The sequence below is a fragment of the Pan troglodytes genome, chromosome 6, assembly GCF_028858775.2.
Source record: "Pan troglodytes isolate AG18354 chromosome 6, NHGRI_mPanTro3-v2.0_pri, whole genome shotgun sequence".
Taxonomy (NCBI): Eukaryota; Metazoa; Chordata; class Mammalia; order Primates; family Hominidae; genus Pan; species Pan troglodytes.
This window is the reverse complement of record NC_072404.2, coordinates 42,201,996-42,225,225: the sequence shown is the minus strand read 5'-3', so window position 1 is coordinate 42,225,225 and position 23,230 is coordinate 42,201,996. Positions and strand designations below refer to the sequence as shown.

At 37.5% G+C, this 23,230-nt stretch overlaps 1 protein-coding gene across 8 annotated transcripts in view; it reads right to left on the bottom strand.

The window, feature by feature from the left end:
• Window positions 1-463: 463 nt before the first annotated feature.
• The window catches only part of ANLN (anillin, actin binding protein), a 63,804-nt gene continuing 41,037 nt past the window's right edge, over window positions 464-23,230 (bottom strand). For all 8 annotated transcript variants that reach the window (XM_001169875.7, XM_009452893.5, XM_009452894.5 and 5 more), the window contains 4 exons: window positions 14,940-15,026; window positions 10,380-10,487; window positions 4,421-4,593; window positions 464-1,778 (listed from right to left, as the gene is read on the bottom strand). In XM_001169875.7, the coding sequence (XP_001169875.2) occupies window positions 1,655-1,778; window positions 4,421-4,593; window positions 10,380-10,487; window positions 14,940-15,026 (492 nt within the window). In that variant the 3' untranslated portion in view covers window positions 464-1,654. The remainder of the gene's footprint in view (window positions 1,779-4,420; window positions 4,594-10,379; window positions 10,488-14,939; window positions 15,027-23,230) is intronic.

Sequence of the window (23,230 nt, the reverse complement as noted above, 5' to 3'; positions counted from 1 at the left end):
GGTAAAAGTAGTTATGACAGTAGGAAAAGACTTGCTTTTTAACTTTACCTTCTTTATGCATTCTGAATTTTGTACCATGCTTTTGTGCCCTTTAATGCCCACTCAAAAATAAATGCAAGTCTATAAATAAATACAAGGGACCTTCTTATCAGTCCCATCAAACCTATTCCCTGTTTGGCTGATGATATCACTCATCCATTCAGTATCTGCTAAAGACTTGGGAATTATACTCCCTATCCTCAAATGCACATCCAATTACCATATTCAGTTGAAATGCCTCAGAAATAGATCCTTCATTCACTTATGCATTCAACAGCAGCCCTAAGAACACACAATAAGCCAAACTGGGTAGAGAGAAAAAGATGGATGAGACATTGTCAGCACAGTACCCTCAAGAAGCTCCCAGCCCAGGGATGCAGAGCAACCATGCCACACATTGAAACAGTGCTTCCTAAACAACTGATTCCTTTAGACATTTACAGGTATTTATTTGAGTAAGAGCTCATAAAATATATTTTTATAATATGCACAAGAAAAAATACATTTGAATGAATAAAAAATAAAATGACAGGAGGTGACAGAATTTAGTGTTTATAAATGAGGTCATAAAGAACTTTAATAATTCAGAGAAGAAGTTCAAAGTGTATTTAAAAGTTGAGACCCTGCTTTACAATATTTTATAATTTTAAAAAAAGGCATTTAAAGGTGATAGGTGACTTAATAATTTTCCACTTTCAAAATGGGTTTCTAGACACTGTTGTTCATGAACCAAAAACAAACAAACAAACAAACAACAACAAAACGCAAACACTTTGGCAAGCAAAGTATTATTAGTACATAGCAGCTTCATAACAGTTTACTTTTTTAATATAAAGATTCTTCAATTTACACTTGGTGTAGGAGTAGAAAAAACTAATATGCTAAGTCTGTAAGCTATGCAGCAAAAATAATCTTAATGAAGCCAGAATTCTGTGAAAATGTGCACCACACTGCATATATAGTAGCTGAGTAAATGTAAACCATGTGCTTATTAACTCTTCTATATAAAATATTGAACCCCCAAGTCTCACACATTGCCTCCTATGTCCACATCTCTTTTCTGAAGGCAGCCTCATGCTTTAAGCCAATATATATTTGCTATTTGAAAAAGTTCTCATCTTCATTACTAAAAATGTTTCTGTAAAGGCCTTAGACATTTTTTTCAGTACCCTAGTAACAAGTCATATCACGATCAATAAATGATCACAGCCTTTCGAAAAAACTACTGAGATTGGAGAATGGGTTTCTGTCTCCAACCCCTGAAAGACGTTGCTGCTTCAAGACCTACAGTTCCAAGAAGACAACTCAGAATTTCTTACTTTTAAAAAAATATTGTCATGAATAACTGAATAATTAGATTTCTAGGAAAATGAGGCTTTTAAATTAAGATTTAGCAAAATCAACTATAACGTATTTACTTCTACTCATTGATGAATGACAGAAATCAGTTAAAGTTTTACATACAAAAGATATAAATACTGCATAATACGTAGTGAATATTGGCACAAACCCTTTCGTACTTAAAGCATAAAATGCAATCAGTAAATCTGATGCTCTTAAGTGTGTTTCTTAAGATGACATCAAAAACCTCTAGATGGCATGGAAATTTCCCGGTTTAAGGCTTTCCAATAGGTTTGTAGCAAGCATCAGGTTGCCAGAGGCGAATATCAACAAGAACTTGATTGAGCTTTTGCATCCAGAGATCCCGCTCTTCTTTAGTATCTGCAGACAGCCAGTTCCTACAGGAACAAACAACCAAAGAGGTCAGAATTCTTCTCCCTCCATTCCATACCCCCATGTACTCTTGCTAGGGAAAAAAATGACTAAATAAACCAGTAAATGAATTACCTTTAACCACCTTTTATGGATGCTAATCCACAGCCACTTAGTGAGGTGCATCTCCAAATAAAACAGAGGAAAATTATCCCCAGTTTGCTTAATTGATGCTAACTTACACTAATTACACTTGGTAAAGGATGGTGTTTCCAACAGGTGTTTTATACAGGTAGTGTGCGGCCTGGGTAACCTGATGGTATAGGACACCCACTGAGTGTGGGCAACTTCTCTGCAAGAGCACCTAAGGCCTGATTATAGGCACTCCCTGAATATGGGCACTCCCAATATAACCTTCAGAGTCAGGTTCTCCAAAAGCTGCAATCACAGACCCATGGACCTTCACCTGGCTCTACAGGTAATATTAGTTTGCACTGTGTCCCATTAGATTTGTCCTACTATATTAGTAGAACATGATTTTATAATAAACTATCGAAAGATCCTAAGACTTTGTCTATCCTAACCTCTCTGTCCGTATTAGGAATATTTTCCTTTCATCCATATTTAGCTACAAGTTGACTAAATAACTAGTTGATGGGGCAGGCCAGAGTAAGGAAGGGGGGATTCCCTAACTCATAGCCAGAACATGCTTCCAGAGAACAGCCAGCCATTAGGTTTTTATATTGCACTCATTCTACAACTTTGTAAGTTCTCCCCATTGGTACTAGAAATGGTGTAAACATGAATAAGTGAAGTTTACCACCTTCTAGTAGTCAATGAAGAAAATACTGCACTTATAATAGCCACCACTTGTTCAGCTCATTCCATGTACTGGAAACTGTGCTAAGTGTGTTTACTCATTCATCTCTATTGTCTGAAGTCTCTGTGAACCTATTCTGGTTCAAGAGGCTAAAAAAAAAAAAAAAAAAAATCTCTAGTCACTGTGGAGGTTATTTTTCCTTTTTGACACCAAAGATTTCAGAGGGCCAGCAAAGTTAAGTGACCTGCCATGGTTACATTTGATGAGTCAGGATTTAAACTTAAGTCCGTTGACTTCAAAGCTCCACTGTAACTACTGCCTCCCCATGTGATAAAACATTCTGGTTTCAATGTGTAGTCTCTGTTTTGAAGTATGCAGTAGAGATCAGAAGAGAAATCTTTAGCATTGACAGCAAGCTTAGTTAGTAGAAATGAAAATGAGGTACATTAAATTCAAGTAAAAGGCCTAAGTCCAAAAGGCCCAAGGCCCCATAAGGAAACACATCAGTGAGGCAAAGGAGAATGCAGAACTGCAGAATGTTTATATTCTCACCATCAAAAAAGTAAAATAAATTTTAGGTCACCAAGCAAAGCTGAAGACTCAGCCAAGACTGAATTGAGAATGTACTACTCTCATATGCTTGGGCGAAGGGTACCCATCCAAGTTATAATTTTATAGTGAGAAAGACTACAAGTAAATGAGGTACAGAGTAATTAAAGCAACATGTAATCTGCTATTTTTATCACAGGGGAAGGTCTACGGAGAAGTCTAAGAGAGTTTATGCAACCAGTAAAAAATAAGGTTATACAAAAAAATGTAAGTGATATTCAAAATGGCCGAAGTGGGCCGCTGTGGTCAGGAACTATTTGGATACTGCACTTTGGTTGGTTCCTCCACTGACCGTGACCATGGACATGTCGCTATCAAACAAAATGATTAGAAATCCATTTTGCCTGTCCTGCCCTGTCTGATTCCACCACTGCATAGAAGACCCCTGAAATAATTGAGTTAAAATGAATAAATCTGGAAGTAATCTAGACATCAAAAATTTCCATCAAATGAGTCCTCTATCTAGCTATTTTAAAACAAATCGGCAGTCTCTGGGCAACTTTGTTCTATTTTAGTGTTGTGTCTCCTGGCTGTAGCTTTCTAATATTTTCACATTAGAAACTCATAAAGCTAGTCCTACCAATCTCCCCCCATCTGCAATATCCAGCAACAGCCTAATTACCAAACATCTTATCAAATTCTAACTTTTGTCCCTAATGACAACTCTGTACACTGAAGTTGGTCTTCAAGCTTCTCTTAGGCATCCAAGCAAAGAAACCTATCTTAGAATCCTAGCAATAAGCCTTCGTATCTTACACTTGAGCTCAGGGTTAATTAAAAAAGGGGCACTCCCAAAGGTTTTATTCTTTTAATCTCCATCCAGAAATTTGCAGAATAGAATGAGATTGTTTCTGTGAGTCATCTGATTACATGAGGGTATTCTGGGAATGGAAGGAAGGGATGTGTAAAGTCTCTTTGAATAATGCTTGACTCCTCAACTACGCATGAAATCTTTAAACTTAACCCAAAGATTATTATCTAACTGCCATGAAAATGCCTCCACTGTGAGCATACTGGAAAACATTAGCTAAGATACAACCTGAGTATTATACTTTCCTTAACTACATTAATTTAGTTATTATAGATGGTTCACTTAATGCTTTGTGTGTGTTTTGTTTTCTCACTAAGGCTGTGCCCTTTTCAACGTCAAGGACCATCTGTGATATTTCTCATAGTGGTAAGTACATAGCGGGCAATCAATTGCTTAGTTGATAGAAATATTTATAGGCCAATACATACTTGGTAACACAGAGTGTGTCCCTGCATTGGCTGACTAGAGTCTCTCGGTCATCTTCTCTTTGTGGTCGGACAGTAATTAATTCAAAAGTGTTGCGTCTTGCACAAAATTCTCTGTTGGCTGGTTCTATCTGACGACTGGTACAATTAGCCAGATTTATCCTTCCTATGGGATTCTTTAAAAACAAATTAAGAGAAATTAGTAGAAAATAAGACTATTTAAGTCAGTAAGCATTAAGCAGCATTTAAGTTGGTACAAATTAAATATTAAAAAGCTATTATTTAAAAGTTAAAATTTAGTTACACTGGGCTTAGAGAAACATATTTAACATTTATTATTGTTCCTAGCTAGACATAAAAATAAAACCCAAAAATATCAACTGGTAGCTCTTGCCAACTATCCTATAAAGCTCTTTATTATGGTGAACTTCAAAAAAAAATACAAACAACAGTATAATGAGCCCCAGGTACCAAAACCAGCTATAACAATGAGAAACACACTCAACTGCCTTGTATCTACAACTTACCCACTTCTCCCCTTTCTATAAAAGGAAACCTAGACATTGGCTTTCATGTGTAAATATTTCTTTATATATCTATAAAAGATAAGGGCAGACAACTGCCCTGGATTGTTGGCAGCCATGAATTCCTATGATACGAGTCAAAGTGGAGGAAAACATTCACGAGACCACATGGTCCTGAAAACGGGAAAAGAAACACATATAGGCACACGTGAGCCAACAGCCAATAAGTGTCAACTCTATTAGAATTTTTAAAAATAAAAATAGAACATACCAATTTAAAACCTTAGATTGGCTAAGTCTGGAAAAAACAGTAACAACCTCTGTTGATTGGTTAGGGAGTGAGTAATACAGATTCTTATGCATCACTGGTGAAAGTATAATATGATCTATTACTCGTAGGCAACCTGATAACAGTAATCAAAAACCATTAACAATGAGCATTTTCTGATCCTACAGTTTCACCTAAATTTATCCAAAGCAAATATATAAATATACACACACAGATTCTAATATGTGTAGTCACTGTTTTTTCATAATAGCAAAAAATTCCAAACAAATTAAATGACAGTAATAGGGGACTATTTAAATAAATCATGGTATTGTTTCCAGCAAATATGATACATTAAATAGTCTGAAAATCCTCCCATTATATAAGCCGCCAAATGCTAGATAATTAAATTGACAAGAAAGTAGAAAAATCCTTCAAAGGCCAAAATCAATGAGCAAGGGAGAATGAAGAATAGTAAGCTAGTCTGAAACCCTGACTTCCCTTGGGGCATTTGCCAACACTTAAGACCTGCAACCTAGAAATGACAGAATATAAATTCTGGTATTTGCTTTAAAACACCCTAGCAAAGCAACAAAACAAAACAAAAATGCATGTGTGTTGTGGGGAGATAAATGAAACCTGAAAACAAATAATTAATTAAGCTGGAAGTTCATTATACTATTTTTGCTTTGTGTACATCTGAACATTTTCAACTGTAAAACGCAAAACAGGGCTGGGTGCAGTGACTCATGCCTGTAATCCCAACACTTCAGGAGGTGGAGGCAGGCGGATACCTTTGAGCTCAGTAGTTTGAGACCAGCCTGGCCAACATGGTGAAACCCCATCTCTACTGAAAATACAAAAACTAGCCGTGCATGGTGGTGCTTGCCTGTAGTCCCAGCTACTCGGGAGGCTGAGGCAGAGAATCGCTTGAGCCCAGCAGGCAAAGGTTGCAGTGAGCCGAGATCGTGCCACTGCACTCCAGCCTGGGCAACAGAGCGAGACCCTGTCTAAAAAAAAAAAAAAAAAAAGTGAAACATATATGTATATATATTTCCATGAGGTGATGGCAGGGTGTGTGTGTGTGTGCAGGGGTGTATGGAAAAAGCAAGGACCAAGAATAGTCATACAGTAGCCCCCTACTTATCCATGGTTTCACTTTCCATAGCTTCAATTACCCACAGTCAACCATAGTTGAAAAATATTAAAAGAAAAATTCTAGAAACAAACTATTCGTAAGTTTTAAACTGCATGCCATTCTAAGCAGCATGATGTAATCGCCTGCCATCACACCCGGCATGTGGATCCTCCCTTTGTCCAGCGTATCCACGCCTTACCTGCTACCTGCTCAGTAGTCACTTAGTAGCGTTCTGAGTTATAGGATCAACTGAGATCGAGACCATCCTGGCTAACACGGTGAAACCCCGTCTCTACTAAAAAAATACAAAAAATTAGCCGGGAATGGTGGCGGGCGCCTGTAGTCCCAGCTACTCGGGAGGCTAAGGCAGGAGAATGGCGTGAACCCGGGAGGCGGTGCTTGCAGTGAGCCGAGATCCCGCGACTGCACTCCAGGCTGGGCGACAGAGCGAGACTCTGTCTCAGAAAAAAAAAAAAAAAAAAAAAAAAAAAGATCAACTGCTGTAGTATGCAGTGCTTGTGTTCAAGTAGCCCCTATCTGACTTAATAAGGTCCCCAAAGTGCAAGAGTAGATATGCAAAGACAAACCATAAAGTGCTTCCTTTAAGTGAAAAGGTGAAAGTCTTCAACTTAATAAGGAAAGAAAAAAAGTCGTATGCTGAGGTTGTCAAGATCTACAGTAAGAATAAATCTTCTATCCATGAAATTGTGAGGAAAGAAAAAGAAATTCATGCTAGTTTCGTTGTCACATCTCCAACTGCAAAAGTTACCACCACAGTAAATGGTAAGTGCTTAATTAAAATACAAAAGGCATTAAATTTGTGGGTGTAAGACATCAACAGAAACGTGTTATGACTGATGGCAAGTGGGTCTGGTACTTATCTATGGTTTCATGCATTCACTGGCGGTCTTGGAACGCGTCCACTAAGGATAAGGGGGAACTACTATACATTACTCCATAAGTTAGGAGACCGGCCTTAGCAGACATGAAGATTTATTTTAAAGCTACGGTCATTGAGATTGGGATAGGGAAACAGACCAAAGGAAACAGAACCGTGAGCCTAAAAATAAACCTACGCATATAATGACATCTTGATACACATGAGAAATGGCATTGTGGATCAGTGAATGATACAGTTTGGATATTTGTCTTCACCCAGATCTCATGTTGAATTGTAATCCCCAGTGTTGGAGGTGGGGCCTACTGGGAGGTGACTGGATCATGCAGGTGGATTTCTCAAGAAATCCCCTTGGTGCTGTCCTCACAATAGTGAATGAGTTCTCGCATGAACTGATTGTTTAAAAATGTTTGGCACCTCCCCTTGCTCACTTGCTCACTCGCTCGCTCCTGCTTTTACCATGTGATGTACCTGCTCCCACTTCACCTTTTGCTGTGAGTAAAGGCGCCCTGAGGCCTCCCCAGAAGCTAAGCAGATGCCAGCATCATGCTTCCAGTACAGCCTGCAGAATCAGGAGCCAATTTAAAAATTACCCAGTCTTGGGTATTTCTTCATAGCAATGCAAGAATGGCCTAACACAGTGGGGAAAGAACAAACCATTCAATGATGCTGGCCCAATTGGTTATTCAGATGAAAAAAAAAATCAATTCTAGGGAAATTAAATGTGAAGTATAAAACTCTGTAACTTTAGAAAGAGGTATAAAAGAAATCTTTGACTCCAGGATAAGGATAGTTTCTTAAATTAGACCCTAAAAAGCACAAAGCAATAGACTAGCAGGTCTGATTACCTTAACATTAGAAAAGTCTGTGCATGAAAAGACACTATAAAGATAAATTAAAAGATACGCCAGGCCTAAGACTAGGGAAATATAATTGCAATGCATCAAAAAATATTAAAATGAATAATATAGAGACAATCAGTTCATACGAGAGAAAATATAAATGGCCATACACACTCTTATGCTTAGAAAAGATACTTAGTCTAGTAATCAAGAAGATACAAAATTTTTTTAAATGAGAGTATATTTCACATCTATCATACTGATGGAAGTTTAAAAGGCTGACATATGATGTGTTGGTGGGAATACGAAAAGCTGAGAACTTTCAAATACTCCTGGTGGGAATGGAAAATCGTACAACCACTTTTGAGACTCATTTGACAAAATCAAGTTGTAGATGTGCAAACCCTACAACCCAGCAATTCTGCTACTAGGTAACATTCAAAAAAGAACTCTCATCCATGTGTACAAGAAACTAAATCTTCCTGCATGTGGGCTGTAAAAGGTACAAACCAAAACAAACTGAGAAGAAAGTGAATCACAGCAGCATTGTCTGTATACAACAATTTAGAAATAATCTAAGGGTCTCTAAACAGGAGAATGGATAAATTGTAATGTGCTCTTACAAAAGTATACTATACAGAGAAGAGGGGACAATCTAAAGCTACACATACCACCCCAGACAAATTTCACAAACCATACTGACCCAAAAAAGGCAAGTTGCAGAATAATACATACAATATGTTATTATCTGTATAATGTTTAAAAACATGCAATTGCAGCAACATATATTGTTTATATACATGTACAGGTTAAACATCCAAAATCTGAAAATCTTGAAATCTGAAATGCTCCAAAATCCAAAACTTTTTGAGAGTCAACATGATGCTCAAAGGAAATGCTCATTGGAGCATCTCAGATTTTGAATTTTTGGATTAGGAGATAATTAATTGGCAAGTATAATGCAAATATTCCAAAATCTGAAAAAAAAAAAAAAGAATCCCAAATCTGAAACACCTCTAAATCCCAAGGATTATGAATAAGGGATATTCAATCTGTATAGTAAAAATTTAAATAAGTGCATGGGAACAATAAACAATTTTAGGGTAGAAGTTATCTCTGCGGGAGAGAGAATTACATGGGGAGCTTCAACTGGAATAATAACACAGAGGTTGATGAAATTATTTTACGCCCTTTTGGATGTCTCAAACATTTCACAAATTTTTAAAATATTAATAATTGTAATGACTACAGTGTAACACACATAGCTATCCAACACAGCATTCGACTTATCTTTACTGATGCTGAAAGATGTTAGAATATTTTATCAAGTAAAAAATCAGATTATAAAAAGCATGCTTTTCCTTTTAAAAAGATTCATAAATGAATAATTATTATATATTATACATTTTAAAAGTTTGAAAACATATCTAACCAAAATATGAACAATAGCTATGTCTATTATGGATGATTTTCCTTTTTAATTCTGCTTATTTCTATTTTCCAGTTTGGGGATAATAAATAATGTTACTTGGGCAATGATATTAACTTCTTTAAAAACATGATATGTTACACAAAATCCTATTATTAAATTTTAGAAACAAAATACAAACCATTGTTCCTGTGGGTGGGTTTCCATTACTGTTTTATCCTAACTAACAAGATAAAAAATTAAATTTAAAACATTTCCAACTTCAAATGTCAACAAAAAATATAATTAAACATCCAGTAGAAAAGAAGGAAAAATATACATGTTAAGGTATTTTAAGAGTGGTCAAATCATAGGGAATGGATAGGATATAAAAATTTTAAAGGATTATCACACACACACACACACACCTACAACAAAAACATTTTTTTTTTTTTTTGAGATGGAGTCTTGCTCTGTCGCTCAGGCTGGAGTGCCGTGGCGTGATCTCGGCTCACTGCAACCTTGGTCTCCTGGATCCAAGAGATTCCCCTGCCTCAGCCTCCTGAGTAGCTGGGATTACAGGCACCTGCCACCACACCCAGCTAATTTTTGTATTTTTAGCAGAGACAGGATTTCGCCATGTTGGCCAGGCTGGTCTCGAACTCCTGACCTCAGGTGATCTGCCCACCTTGGCCTCCCAAAGTGCTGGGATTATAGGCGTAAGCCACTGCGCCTGGCCAACAAGAACATTTTTAATGGCTTAGTGAGTACACAAAAAGGGTTATTAATTTGGGTGAGTGATGGGGGCCAGAGGGAACATTTGCATGAACACTACACGAAAGTCAATCAGGGCTTTCACCACCAAACAGTACTATTTAAATTACCTTTCGTTTCTCATCATCTGGATAAGTCCAATAAGATATACAGTTTCCAGAAAGAACACACCATCTTCGATGCCAGGCACCAAAACCACTAACATCTTCAAATATGGTCTGGAAAAGTCAATTGAAATGCTGGCTTTAGAAAGTTGAGGAAAATGTCCTAACAATGAAATGCTGATTCTGTACACTAACTGTAGTATGTTGACATATTTCATATCTCAAAACCTATTTGTATGTTTTTTATCATGTCTTTTATCTTAGTAATAAAAATCACTGATTATTCATATCAGAAATTTACTTCAACATCATCTACAAGCATTTAAAAACATTCAGATATCAACCCTAAATTAAATACCTCTACCTACTTTTAGACTTTTAAAAAGTATAGTGTCCCTAACCAAATGCTCCTTAAACAACAGAAATGCCTCAAGTGTTGGAGAATTAATAATACAAAATTACCATACCTTATATATTTTAAAAAACTAATGATAACATATTAAGTTAAACCTATCTTAATATGCAAGACTGGCATTTAATCTTTATTCAGGAGATCAAGTTTTCTAACAGGATTAGAAAAGAGTTAACTTATGATCATAGGCCTTGGTCAATAACCATGATAAACATCACAACTCCAAGCCCGCCGCTGGGCCGTGAGACACGCTTGAAGTGGTGCCTCCCTGCCATCAGGCGTTTGTCCTTAGGAATGCTAGCTATATGCTAAAGGTAGGCAAGGCAGTAGTGTTGGCTAGAAACAGGACTCCAGAATAGGCAACTAATAACATCTGGTTTTTTTCCACGGAAGCACTTCCACTTAAACAGGGTAAGTAGAAGCTAAGAGTTTTTCCCCCATTATTTTTTAGTTATAGTCATAACAGAGCCCTAATCTATATAGAAGCCCTCACTTTTAATTAAAAAAAAACAACAAACAAAAAGGCCAGGCGCAGTGGCTCACACCTGTAATCCCAGCACTTTGGGAGGCCGAGGCGGGCGGATCACGAGGTCAGGAGATCGAGACCATCCTGGCTAACACAGTGAAATCCCATCTCTACTAAAAATACAAAAATTAGCCAGGCGTGGCGGTGAGCATCTGTAGTCTCAGCTACTCAGGAGGCTGAGGCAAGAGAATGGCATGAACCCGGGAGATGGAGCTTACGGTGAGCCAAGATCGCGTCACTGCATTCCAGCCTGGGTGACAGAGTGAGACTCCATCTCAAAAAAATGTATAAAAATATAAATAAATAAAAATAAAAAAAACAACATTCATCTGGGAACTTCTGTGTTAAAGAACAAAGCAAGGTAAAAACATAACAATGCTGTAGATCAGGGAAACCTTTTCTATAAGGGCCAGAGAGTAAATATTTTAGACTTTGGGCCATACGGTCCCTGCCACAGCTACTCAGCTCAGCTGCTGTGGCACAGAAGCAGCCACAGATGCTAAGTAAGCAGATCAGCCTATGTTCCAATCAAAGACTATAAAAACAGTCAGTGAGGGCTGCTGTGCTGCCCTCTGATACAGATGATCCAAAGGCATCTTGGCGTTTGATTTTAGATTACCTTCATATTCCAACTTTACTTCTCTGATTGTTGAGAAGCTAAGAATAAACTAGTATTACTTGGTTGTTGCTGTGAGGAACCATTCTAAGCATATCTTTAAATTATCTCAACTACTCCTCTAAGTATTTTTAAATTATCTCAACTAGTCCTTACTCCAACCCTATGACAATAGGATATACACCCTTCTCAATTCACTGTTTTATGTAAATTTCCCAAAAGGTGGCTTGAATCAAGAGTCTAATTTCTGGCCATGATGTGTGGGAGCAAATGTTACCAAGCTAGATTGACACCTCAGATCAATTGGCTTGCTCCAACCATATGCTCTCCTGCCTCACCTTTTTCCTCCTCCCCTAATCCTTCCATTTTCCTCCCAAAGCAGCCTTTTTCTAGGCAACACTGCTTACAGCTCCCCAAGGAAGAAAGAAAGGAATATTGTTATTTCAAGCACAAGTTAACACAAATCACTCACCAGCTCCCTCCTGTGTTAATGTTCACCGTTGACATCATAAAGGTAATAAACAGACAAGGTAACTTTTGATAAACAAGATTAACACCAGCTATTATGACATCCTACTATAATCAGAGAGGAATAAGAAAAGGACAGCCTTTTCATTTCTATAGCTGAGGAAACAGAGGGCCAAGGAAATTAAGTGACATCACACAGACCACAAAAATGGAAACTTCTGGCTGCCAATCCGGAGCGCCTGCCTCTTGCTGCTCCTCAGTGGAGGCAGAGCTAGCCCGGCACCCTGTCAGAACCACTTACCTGTCTCTTTGGTTGGAGTCGCCCTCCTCCAGGGCAGCCCTGGCACATCAGGAAAGGAAGCTGAGCTGAGGAGCTTACATTTCCATTACTACCTCTAATTTTTTATAGGGCGTAGAGGCAATTAAAATGCAATGTTTAGGCAGAGGACAGAAGTTATGTCGGGGAATCCAGAGCTCTTTCTTACTACATTTTTGTAAGTGTGGATGTGAGAAGAATGGGCTACAGGATTCAAGACAGAGTAAACTTGAAGAGATCTAATAAGCTCGTTAAGAGCCCATCTAAAAAACTAATTAGGTGAGACGTTATATGCAAATGGACCAGCTATCTTAACAGAGCCTATCCATTGCTAAAGGCATCGACAATAAAATATAAAAATGTTTACATGAAAAGAAAAGGTCATTAGGCAAACACTGCCTTCAAGTCAGAAATTTACACTCTTCCAAGACTATCTAGTGCCACCTGCTGGATTTATATGTGATAAAACCTAATAAGGAAGGAAAAAATACTGTTAATAAGTAGCAATTCCCAATCCTTGGGAAGTCGGCTACAGTTACTTAGACCACCGGGCTTTCCTTACTATCTAGCTCTTCTTTCTGAACCTTTGACAGCAGTTACAAACTGACTTGTAACATCCCTTGCATCATTCAAGTTCTTGCTTCACAGAGAACACCAAAGCAAGTGGATTTTCTCTACTTCTTGTACCATACTCACAATCTTCTATGCATTCTACACACATACTTTCCTCCTCTGATAATGAGAAAACTGTAAATTCTGTATCAAATAAATCCTGTGAATTGTGGCTTGGGCTTAATTCTTCCCACTCTCATGACCTTGCTCTATGAATTACCCCATAAGCCCTAGATCAGGTCCCCCATGGCCTCTATCTTCAATCTCTTTGGCCCTATTAGAAGCTACCCATCTACATTTAAAGCCGCTTACGTCTCTCCCATCTTAACAAAATGTTGACAAAATCCTCCTTTCACCCTACATACCTCTGCAAGCACAACACTCTTCTCTCCTTACTCCTTCACTGCCAAAGTGTTTCCAAGAGTTTCCAAGCTCCTGTGCTCATTCCTCATCTCCCACTCACTCTGGACCCATTTGCAGTCTAGCATCTGCCCTCACCTGCGCCAGAATGATCACCCAATAATAAGTCCAACAGTCCTAACAGAATCTGATCTAACTTAACCACTCCCTCCTTTCAATGTTCTCTTCTATTGACAACCATGAGGCTAGATTCTCCGTTTCTCTCCCTGCAGTCTCCTCTGAGGCTTCCTTCCTTCCATCTGTCCTTTCAATGCTGGCACTCCTCCAGTGAGTTGGCTCTGCTTCCCTCACTTGCCCTGGGCTTCCCCATGCTGCAGATATCCACATCTTTACCTCTACTAAATGTCTGTCTTGAGCTCCAAACCCAGAACTTTCACACATGTTTCCAGGCATCTAAAATTCAAATCATGTAAAACTTAACTCATTAAAATTTCCCACATTGGTGGGAACTGACTAGTCTTCTTCGGGGTTGTCATTCTCCAATCTGCCTTCCACATTGGTCAGAATGATTTTCTCAATCCCAAGTTGGATAATTTCCTCTGCTTAAAATCCTATAAGAGTAACTCGCTGACTCTAGGATAAAGTCCAAATTCTTTAAAAGGCCCTTGAACTCTTGCCCCATTTCCCCTAACCACACTTTCCTCCTCATTCCCCACCCACCAATCACATGCATGCACTCAAACTCTAAGCTCTAGCTATCCTGAAATACCTTCCACTGTCTGCATGTGTCATTCTTCTTTTCTTTGGGTAGGAGTGACAAAGAAGGGCCCTTCAAGCCACTGTACATTCTCCCCCTATCTGCAGCACTTCTCATCTTTCTCTCGGATTAACTTACTCAGTTTAGAAATTACTTCTCTCAGCAGTTCCCTTTATCCCACCCCACACACAGTCAAGACCTGGTGTCCCACCAATTGACACCGATGCACCCTGTTTTCTCCTATTAGAGTATTATATTGTGCTTGTCTGTTCATTTGTATTTCTCTCTTCTAAACTAAAAGCTCATGAGCAGAGGAATTATTTTTTGTGGCCTTTTACATTCCAATGGCAGCACAGTGATTGGCATATAAAGGACATAAAACAAATCTTTACTGAACCAACTTATTACTTAATCACAAAGGATTTCATTCCTATGGGAAACAAGTCTGTATTTCACAAAATGGAAAAAAGGAAGTTAAAGACTAAGTGATGTTACTTACTAGAAAACCTCTTTCTTCAACACTGGAATTCACTTGACATTTTATTTTTAAATAAATATGACCTTCCAAAGAAGATAAAAAGGGGACCTGCAAAGAAAACAGGTAAATTATTTGCAAAACAGGTTCAAAGTGTGATTTTTCTTGATAAATCATGTATAAATCATGAACAGAGACTATTACAACTTGAAAACAGAGCATTTTCTAAAGTTGGAATATAAAAGACATGGCCAAAAAGCCATTGGTTCCTTACCAACAAATACTTTTGAAGAATAAATTCATTTAACGTAAAGCTTGACAAAACCAAAAGCCCTAAGTCTCAAGTTAATGTGAGAAAGAAAACAGAAGACAATATTTGGGTTTATCTATTCTCCATCAACAGGAGAATATACTCAATAAGAGACTGATAAACCAACCTGTAAATTCACACCACACAATACCACCCAGCAATAAAGAACAATAAACTGCAGATATGGAAAAGCCAGTCCTTGAATTCATATGTAATTGCAAGAGACCCCAAACAACCAAATCAATCTTGAAAATTAAGAACAAAGTTGAAGGAATCATATTTCCCAATTTCAAAACGTAACGCAAAACTTTGGTAATCAAAGCAGTGTGGGCTGGCTGGACATGGTAGTTCACGCCTGTAATCCCAGCACTTTGGAAGGCCAAGGAGTGGGGATCACTCGAACCCAGGAGCTCAAGACCAGCCTGGGTAACATAGCGAGACCTCGTCTCTATTAAACATGAAAAAATTAGCCAGATGTAGTGGCAGATGTCTGTAGTACCAGCTACTTGGAAGGCTGAGGCAGGAGGATCACTTGAGTCCAAAAGTTTAAGGTTGCAGTGAGCTATGATCATGCCACTGCACTCTGGCCTGGGCAAAAGACCAAAACCTTGTCTCAAAGAAACAAAATCAAAAACACCAGTGTGGTGCTGGCATAAGAACAGACATATGGACAAAAGAAATGGAATTGAGAGACCAGACATAAACCCATACATCTTATGGCCAACTGATTTTTGACAAGGATGCCAAGACCATTTAAAGCGGAAGAGCAGCCTTTTCAAAAAATGGTGCAGAGAAAATTAGATATCCATACCCACCAAGAGTGATGGTGGACCTTCACCTCATACCATTTATAAAAATTAAACCCAAATGGATAATATCCTAAGTATGAGAGCTAAAATTATAAAACTCTTAGAAAGGCTGGGCGCGGTGGCTTACGCCTGTAATCCCAGCACTTTGGGAGGCTGAGGCGGGTGAATCACCTGAGGTTAGGAGTTCAAGATCAGCCTGGCCTTCAAGGGATTTCACCTTCAACGTGGTGAAATCCCATCTGTACTAAAAATACAAAAATTAGCCAGCATGGTGGCACATGCCTGTAATCCCAGCTACTCGGGAGGCTGAGGCAGGAGAATCACTTGAACCCAGAGGCAGAGGTTGCAGTGTGCCAAGATTGTGCCATTGCACTCCAGCCTGGGCAACAAGAGTGAAACTCTCGAAAAAAAATTTTAAAAATAAAATAAAATAAAACTCTTAGAAAGAAAACATAGAGGTAAAGCTTTGTGATCATGGATTTAGCAATGGATTTTCAGATATGATACCAAAGGCACAAGCAACATGAGAAAAAAATAGATAAATTAGACTTCACCAGAATTAAAAACCTTTCATTACAGAGGTTCCACAAAAAAAAAAAAATGAAAAAATAAAACTACCATATAACCCAGCAATCCCACTTCCAGGTATTTATCAAAAGGATTGAAATGGGTTCTTGAAGTGCTATCTGCACTCTCACGTTCATTGCAGCATTATTCACAATAGCTAAGAGATGGAAATAATCTAAGTGCCCATCAATAAATGAAGAGGCCAAAAAAATGCGGTACATACATACAATGAAAAATTCTTTAGCATAGAAAAAGGAGATCCTGTCATATGCTACAACATGAACAAACTTTGAGGACATTATGCTAAATGAAATAAGCTAGTCAGAGAAAGACAAACACTACACGACTCCACTTATCATGAAGTATCTACATTTGACCTTATCCAAAAGGCTGAAAAGCAACATATGAAATCTAATTTGAAGTAGCCAACCTCATAGAAGCAGAAACTACAGTGGTGGCTGCCAGGGAGGGGGGAGGAGAATATGAGGAGCTGCAGTTCCACGAGTATAGAATCTCGGTCATGCAAAATGAAGAAAATTCTATAGATCTGCTATATAACATAATGCTTATAGTTCACAATAATTCACTGTATACTTAAAAATTTCTTCAAAAGATAAATACCATGTATTATTTACCACAATAAAAAAAATTATAGACCTTTGCACATCAAAGCACTTTATCAAGAAAGTGAAAAGACAGTCTATGGAATGGTTTGAAATATTTGTCAATTATATATCTGATAATATCCAGAATATACAAAGAAAACTCTTACAACTCAGTAACAAAAAGACAACCCAACTAAAACAACTCAGACAAACCAAACTGAAAATTTGGCAAAGGACTTGAATAGACATTTCTTCAAAGATACACATTTTATCTTCCAATGAGCACATGAAAAGACATTTAACATCAACAGTCATTAGGGAAGTTCAAATCAAACCTACAATGAGGAACCACTTCACACCCACTAGGATGGTTATAATTTAAAAATAAAACAAACAGAAAATAAACAATGGAAAAGATGTAGGAAAATGGGAACCCACATTAATGGTAGAAATATCAAATGGTCTAGATGCTTTGAAAAAGAGTTTAGCGGTTCCTAAAAATAATTATCACATGATCCCACAATTCTGCTCCTATGTATATCCTATGTATACGTACAAAAGAACTGAAAACAGGTACTCAAATCATGCACACACATGTTCAAAGCAGCTCTATTCACAATAGGCAAAATGCGGAAACAGCCCAAATATCTATCAATGAATGAACAGATAAATGAAATGCTGTATATACATATAATAGAATATTATTCAGCCATAAAAAGAAATGAAGTTCTAATACACGCTACATCATGGATGTACTTCCGAAACATTTCACTAAGGGAAATAAGCCAGACACAAAAAGTTACATATTGTATGATGATTCCATTTATATGACATATACAGAATAGATATGTCCATAGAAACCAAATGCAGATTGATGGTTGTCAGGGGCTCGGGGGAGGGAAGATGGGCAAAGACTGCTTAATGAGTAAGACTTTTTACTTTTAGAGACATAAAAATATTTCGAATTAGACAGACGTATTTTGAACAACATTGTGAATGTACTAAATGCCACTGAATTGTTTACCTTAAAATCGTTACTTTGGTTACATGAATTTCATTTCAATACATTATTTTTTGAAAACAATGAACTACTAACATAAACAGCAGCATGGATAAATCTTAAAAACATCACGCTGAGCAAAAGAAATTAGATTCAAAAGAGTACACATTCTTTGATTCCACTTAAATGAAGTTCACGCCCAGGTATGGTGGCTCACATGTGTAATCCCTGAACTTTGGGAGGCTGAGGCAAGATCGCTTGAGCCCAGGAGTTCAAGACCAGCCTGGGCAACATAGTGAGACTCCCCCGCATCTCTATTTTCTTTTTTAAAAGATAAAAATAAAAAATAAAAACAATAAATGAAGCTCAAGAACAAGCAAAACGAATCTAGGGTGAAAACAGAGATGAGAAGAATGGTTGCCTGTAGTGGTTGGGATTGACTAGATGGGAGTGATGGAAATGTCCCTTATCTTGACTAGGTTTTGGTTATATAGGTGTATTCATTTGTTAAAACTCACTGAATGCTACACTTAAGGTGTCTATAATTAACTGAACATAATCTTTTTACAACCATATTGAGTACAATAAATTGAACATATTTAAAGTGTAGCGTTTGATGAATTTTGATATATGTATATTATAACCCATGAAACCTTGACCACAATCATAATAATGAACATTTCCATCACCCTCTAAAGCTCCCTCCCATAATCCTGCCTCCCTGTATTCCCATCTCCAGGAAACCAATGATATGCTTTCTGTTGCTATAGGTGATTTTTCATGCATGTCCATTTACACAACAAAAACAAGTGTTTTTTGTTTGTTTGTTTGTTTTTGAGACAGAGTCTCATTCTGTTACCCAGGCTGCAGTGGCACAATCTTGGCTCACTGCAACCTCCGCCTCCCAGGTTCAAGCAATTCTCGCGCCTCAGCCTCTCCTGTAATCCTGGGATTACAGGCATGCACCACTACACCTGGCTAATTTTTGTATTTTTAATAGAGATGGGGTTTCATCATGTTGACCAGGCAGGTCTTGAGCTCCTGACCTCAAGTCATCCAGCCGCCTCGGCCTCCCAAAGTGCTGGGATTACAGGCATGAGCCACTGTGTCTGGCCAAAAAGAAGTATTTTTAAAGAAAAGGAACCTAAACATGTAAGAAAATATTCTTAGCAACTTAGCAGAGGAGCAACCTTGCCATAAGCAACAAATTTTGCAGGGAAAAGGAGAAACCAGTTGAGCCTTCAATGGTTGAGCACGGGCTGAGGTAGACAGGCATCTCAAGAAGCAGAGGCAGAGCTAGCTCTCCCTACCTGCCAATTCTCCCCAACAGGAATTTTGCTGAGAAGTGATGGTTGAAGACATGTCTAAAAAGCAGAGAGAAATCTTGTAGACGTGCAGTACTTAGATCTCAAAGTTCTGCTCAAAGGTGGGGCCTGAAACCATTCTCAAAGCATTTAAAACAAAACTTGAACCAAATCTATCCATAGCCTAATTTCAGCTCAGTTTCTGATTACGTAAGAGACCAGTCCCTAATCTATACTGTCTGAAAGACAAAAGAACAAGGTATTACCTATTTCAGTCTCTACTGTTCTTTTATAATATAATATCTGGCCTACAGTTAAAAAATTATAAGACGTGAAAAAGTAGGAAAACATGGAGCTTATCAAGGGAAAAAAATCCTGTCAATAGCAGATCCACAGATGACCTAAACGTTAGAATTAGAAAACAAAAACATTTATACAACATTAAAATATTTAGATGAAAAGAGATGGAGAAAAATTAGTGAGAAAATGGAGAACTTCAGCAGAGAAATTGAAACCGTAAAAAAAGATCCAAATGAAAATTTCAGAACTAAAAAAAAATCTGAATTTAAAAATGCATTGGCTAGGCTTCAAAGCCTAGATCACATCAAGAAAAAAATAGGTGAACTTGAAGAACTGATAAATAGAAACCATCAAAAATGAAGCACAAAGAAAAAAGAATTAAATGAAAACCAAAAAGAATGTCACAGACCTGTAGAAAAATAGTCAATAGTCTACATTAACTGGAGTTTCAGAAAGGAGAGAGCAGGGCAGAAGAAATAACTTTAAGAGACAATGGCTGAGTATTTGCTAAGACTTATAAAACAACTAATTACAGATCATAAAGCTCAGTGAAACCAAACAGGATAAATACAAAGAAAACTACACGTAGGCACATTAAAATCAAACCGTTAAAAATGCAAAATAAAAAAACAGAAAAGAATGATGGCTGGCTGACTTCTTATTAGAAACAATTAAAGCCATAAACAATAAATTAACATCTTTAAAGAATTGAAAAGATAAAAACCTGTCAACTTAGCAGTCCCAGTGACAATATCCTTCAGAAATTAAGGCAATATAAAAACATTTCTGGACAAACAAAACCTAGAGATTTCATTTCCAGCAGAGCTATAGTACAAGAAATAATAAAGACAGTTCTTTTTGACAGGACAATGATTTCAGATGGAATTCTCAATCTACAAGAAGGAAGAACACCAGAAATGGTAAATATAAGGACCAGTTTATAAAAATATAAAAGTTTCTTTTAAAAATTGATTCAAGAGGCTGGGCACAGTAGTTCACACCTGTAACCCCAGCACTTTGGGAGGCAAGGCAGGTGGATGGCTTGAGCCCAGGACTTCACGGCCAGCCTGGAAAACATAGCAAGACCCCATCTCTTAAAAAAGAAAAAAACTGATTAAAGAAAAAGTAACAACAGTGCATTGTGCGGTTTATAACAAAGAAGTAAAATATACTGGGATGGGAAAATGAACTATACTGTTGTGAGGTTCATATTGTAAGTTACATGAAGCAGTGTAACAGTATTTCAAAATAGACTTTAATAAGGTAAGGATGCATACACTATTTCCTACCAACGCCTTAAAAAACAAAAACAAAAACAGGTAAGTATAGCTAAAAAATCCAAAAGAGGAGATTAAAAAGGATTACCAAAATACTCAATTAATCCAGAAGAAGGCAGGAAAGGAAAAACAAAGCAGTAAAAAACAGATGAAACAAATAGAAAACAAATAACAAAATGGTAGACTAGGAGTTGGCAAACGTTTTCTATAACTTACACAGACTGTACATGGCACCATTCAGTCAGGAGAAATGTAAACAAATATAAAGATGCACTTTTTGTGAAATACATTTTGATCTTATATTGAAAATACAGTTTTTATGTGAGTGCAGGATTGCTATAAGAAAGACACACCTATAGACTCTAATATAGGATTAAAGGAAGGTGAAGGATCTTCAACTTGAATATTTAATGCCAGCAAAGGATGGTTTGATAATTTTAGAAAGAGGCTTTAAAAATGTCAAGATACAACAGAAGAAGCAGCTTCTACCAAATGAGACAGGAGATGAGTTCCCAGACACCATTAAGAAAATCAATGAAGAAAAAGGATATCTGCCTGAACAAGTTTGTTTTTTGATATTGTTTTCCAAAACAAGGTCTCACTCTGTCACTCAGGCTGAAGTGCAGTGGCGTGATCATAGCTCACTGCAGCCTTGAACTTCTGGGCTCAAGCAATTCCCCCATCTTAGCCTTCTGAATAGCTAGGGCTACAGGTGCGTACCACCACACCCAGCTAATATTTTTTCATTCTTTGATGAAAAAAAACTTTTTTCATCATCTATGTTGCTCAGGCTGGTATTGAACTTCTGGCTTTAAACGATCCTCCCACTTTGGCCTCCCAAAGTGTTGGGATTGTAGGTATGAGCTACAGTGCCCAACCTGAACAAATTTTTAATTCAGATAAAAGTGCCCTATTCTGGGGGGAAAAAAAGAAAAAAGAAAGCCACAAGGGACATGTATTAGCAAGGAAGTGAGAACCAGAATTTAAGGCAGAAGGGATAGGCTAACTCCTGTTTTGTGTAAAGGTAAGTGGGTTTATGATCAGAACTGCCCTTATCTATAAAGCTGCTAACACCCAAGCCTTGAAGGGAAAAGATAAACGCCAACTGCTAGTCTTTTGGTTATACAAGGCCTGGATTGGTTCCATCGATGATTTGTCCCTGAAATCAAGAATAAAATGGTAACATATATACACACACACACACACACACACACACACACACACACACACACATATATATACACACTATATATATGATAGATAGATAGATAGACAGATATCTAAAGTAATATTGACTTCTGAGTCAAGATAGAAAGGAAGATGGAAGTGTCTGTCATTTCTATTGCCCAGGGAAAAAGAATGGCATCCCAACTGGATTAATCTTAGTTAAGTCTAAATTTGAGTTTTTGGTATAATTAGTTTCCAATGATTTGACCCTCTAACATAGCAAAGATAACTTAAAGGGGGAATTCTAAGACAAAAAGTATAAATTTCAGTAGACTAATTTCATGAGATGAACCTCCAACTGCCCAAATTTGAAACCGATCCACAATGCAGAACCAAAACATCATATGCCTATTTTGTAAAAATTCCCTTTTTGCTTTTCCTTACAGTGAGTTTTAAGTTCCTTAGGCTCTTTCCTCTCAATGCTATTTACCAGAATTCCATTGTTTAGCACAGCGCATGCTACTGATAACAAAAATCAGAAAAATGAGAAGAAAATGTGCCCTCTTACTCTGTAGCTGAGGAAAAGTAGACAATATTTTTGGTTAGAAGCTTGTCCTGATAAAGAAGTAAATTGAAAATATTCACAAAAACATCAAGTTTACTACCCCTCCCCCTAGTTGAGTGTGGAGGGACACTTGTGTGAAAATGTATGATCCTATTCTGTTTTGTGTTTAACAAAGGAGTCTTTTAAGACATCCACACTTCAAAGATTATGTTAAGAGCTGTAAAATATAACCTACAGCCAGGGAGACTGTGTAATGTGTTATATGCTGGGATATTTTTGAGGGTGAAAGGGGCACCATTAATAATTACACAAGGCCAACAGGTATAAACTGGATAGTTTAGGGCATACCAGAATGCCTAACCATTTTCTTCAATCCCAAAACTGTATAATCCTAATTGGTTGTTTTACTTC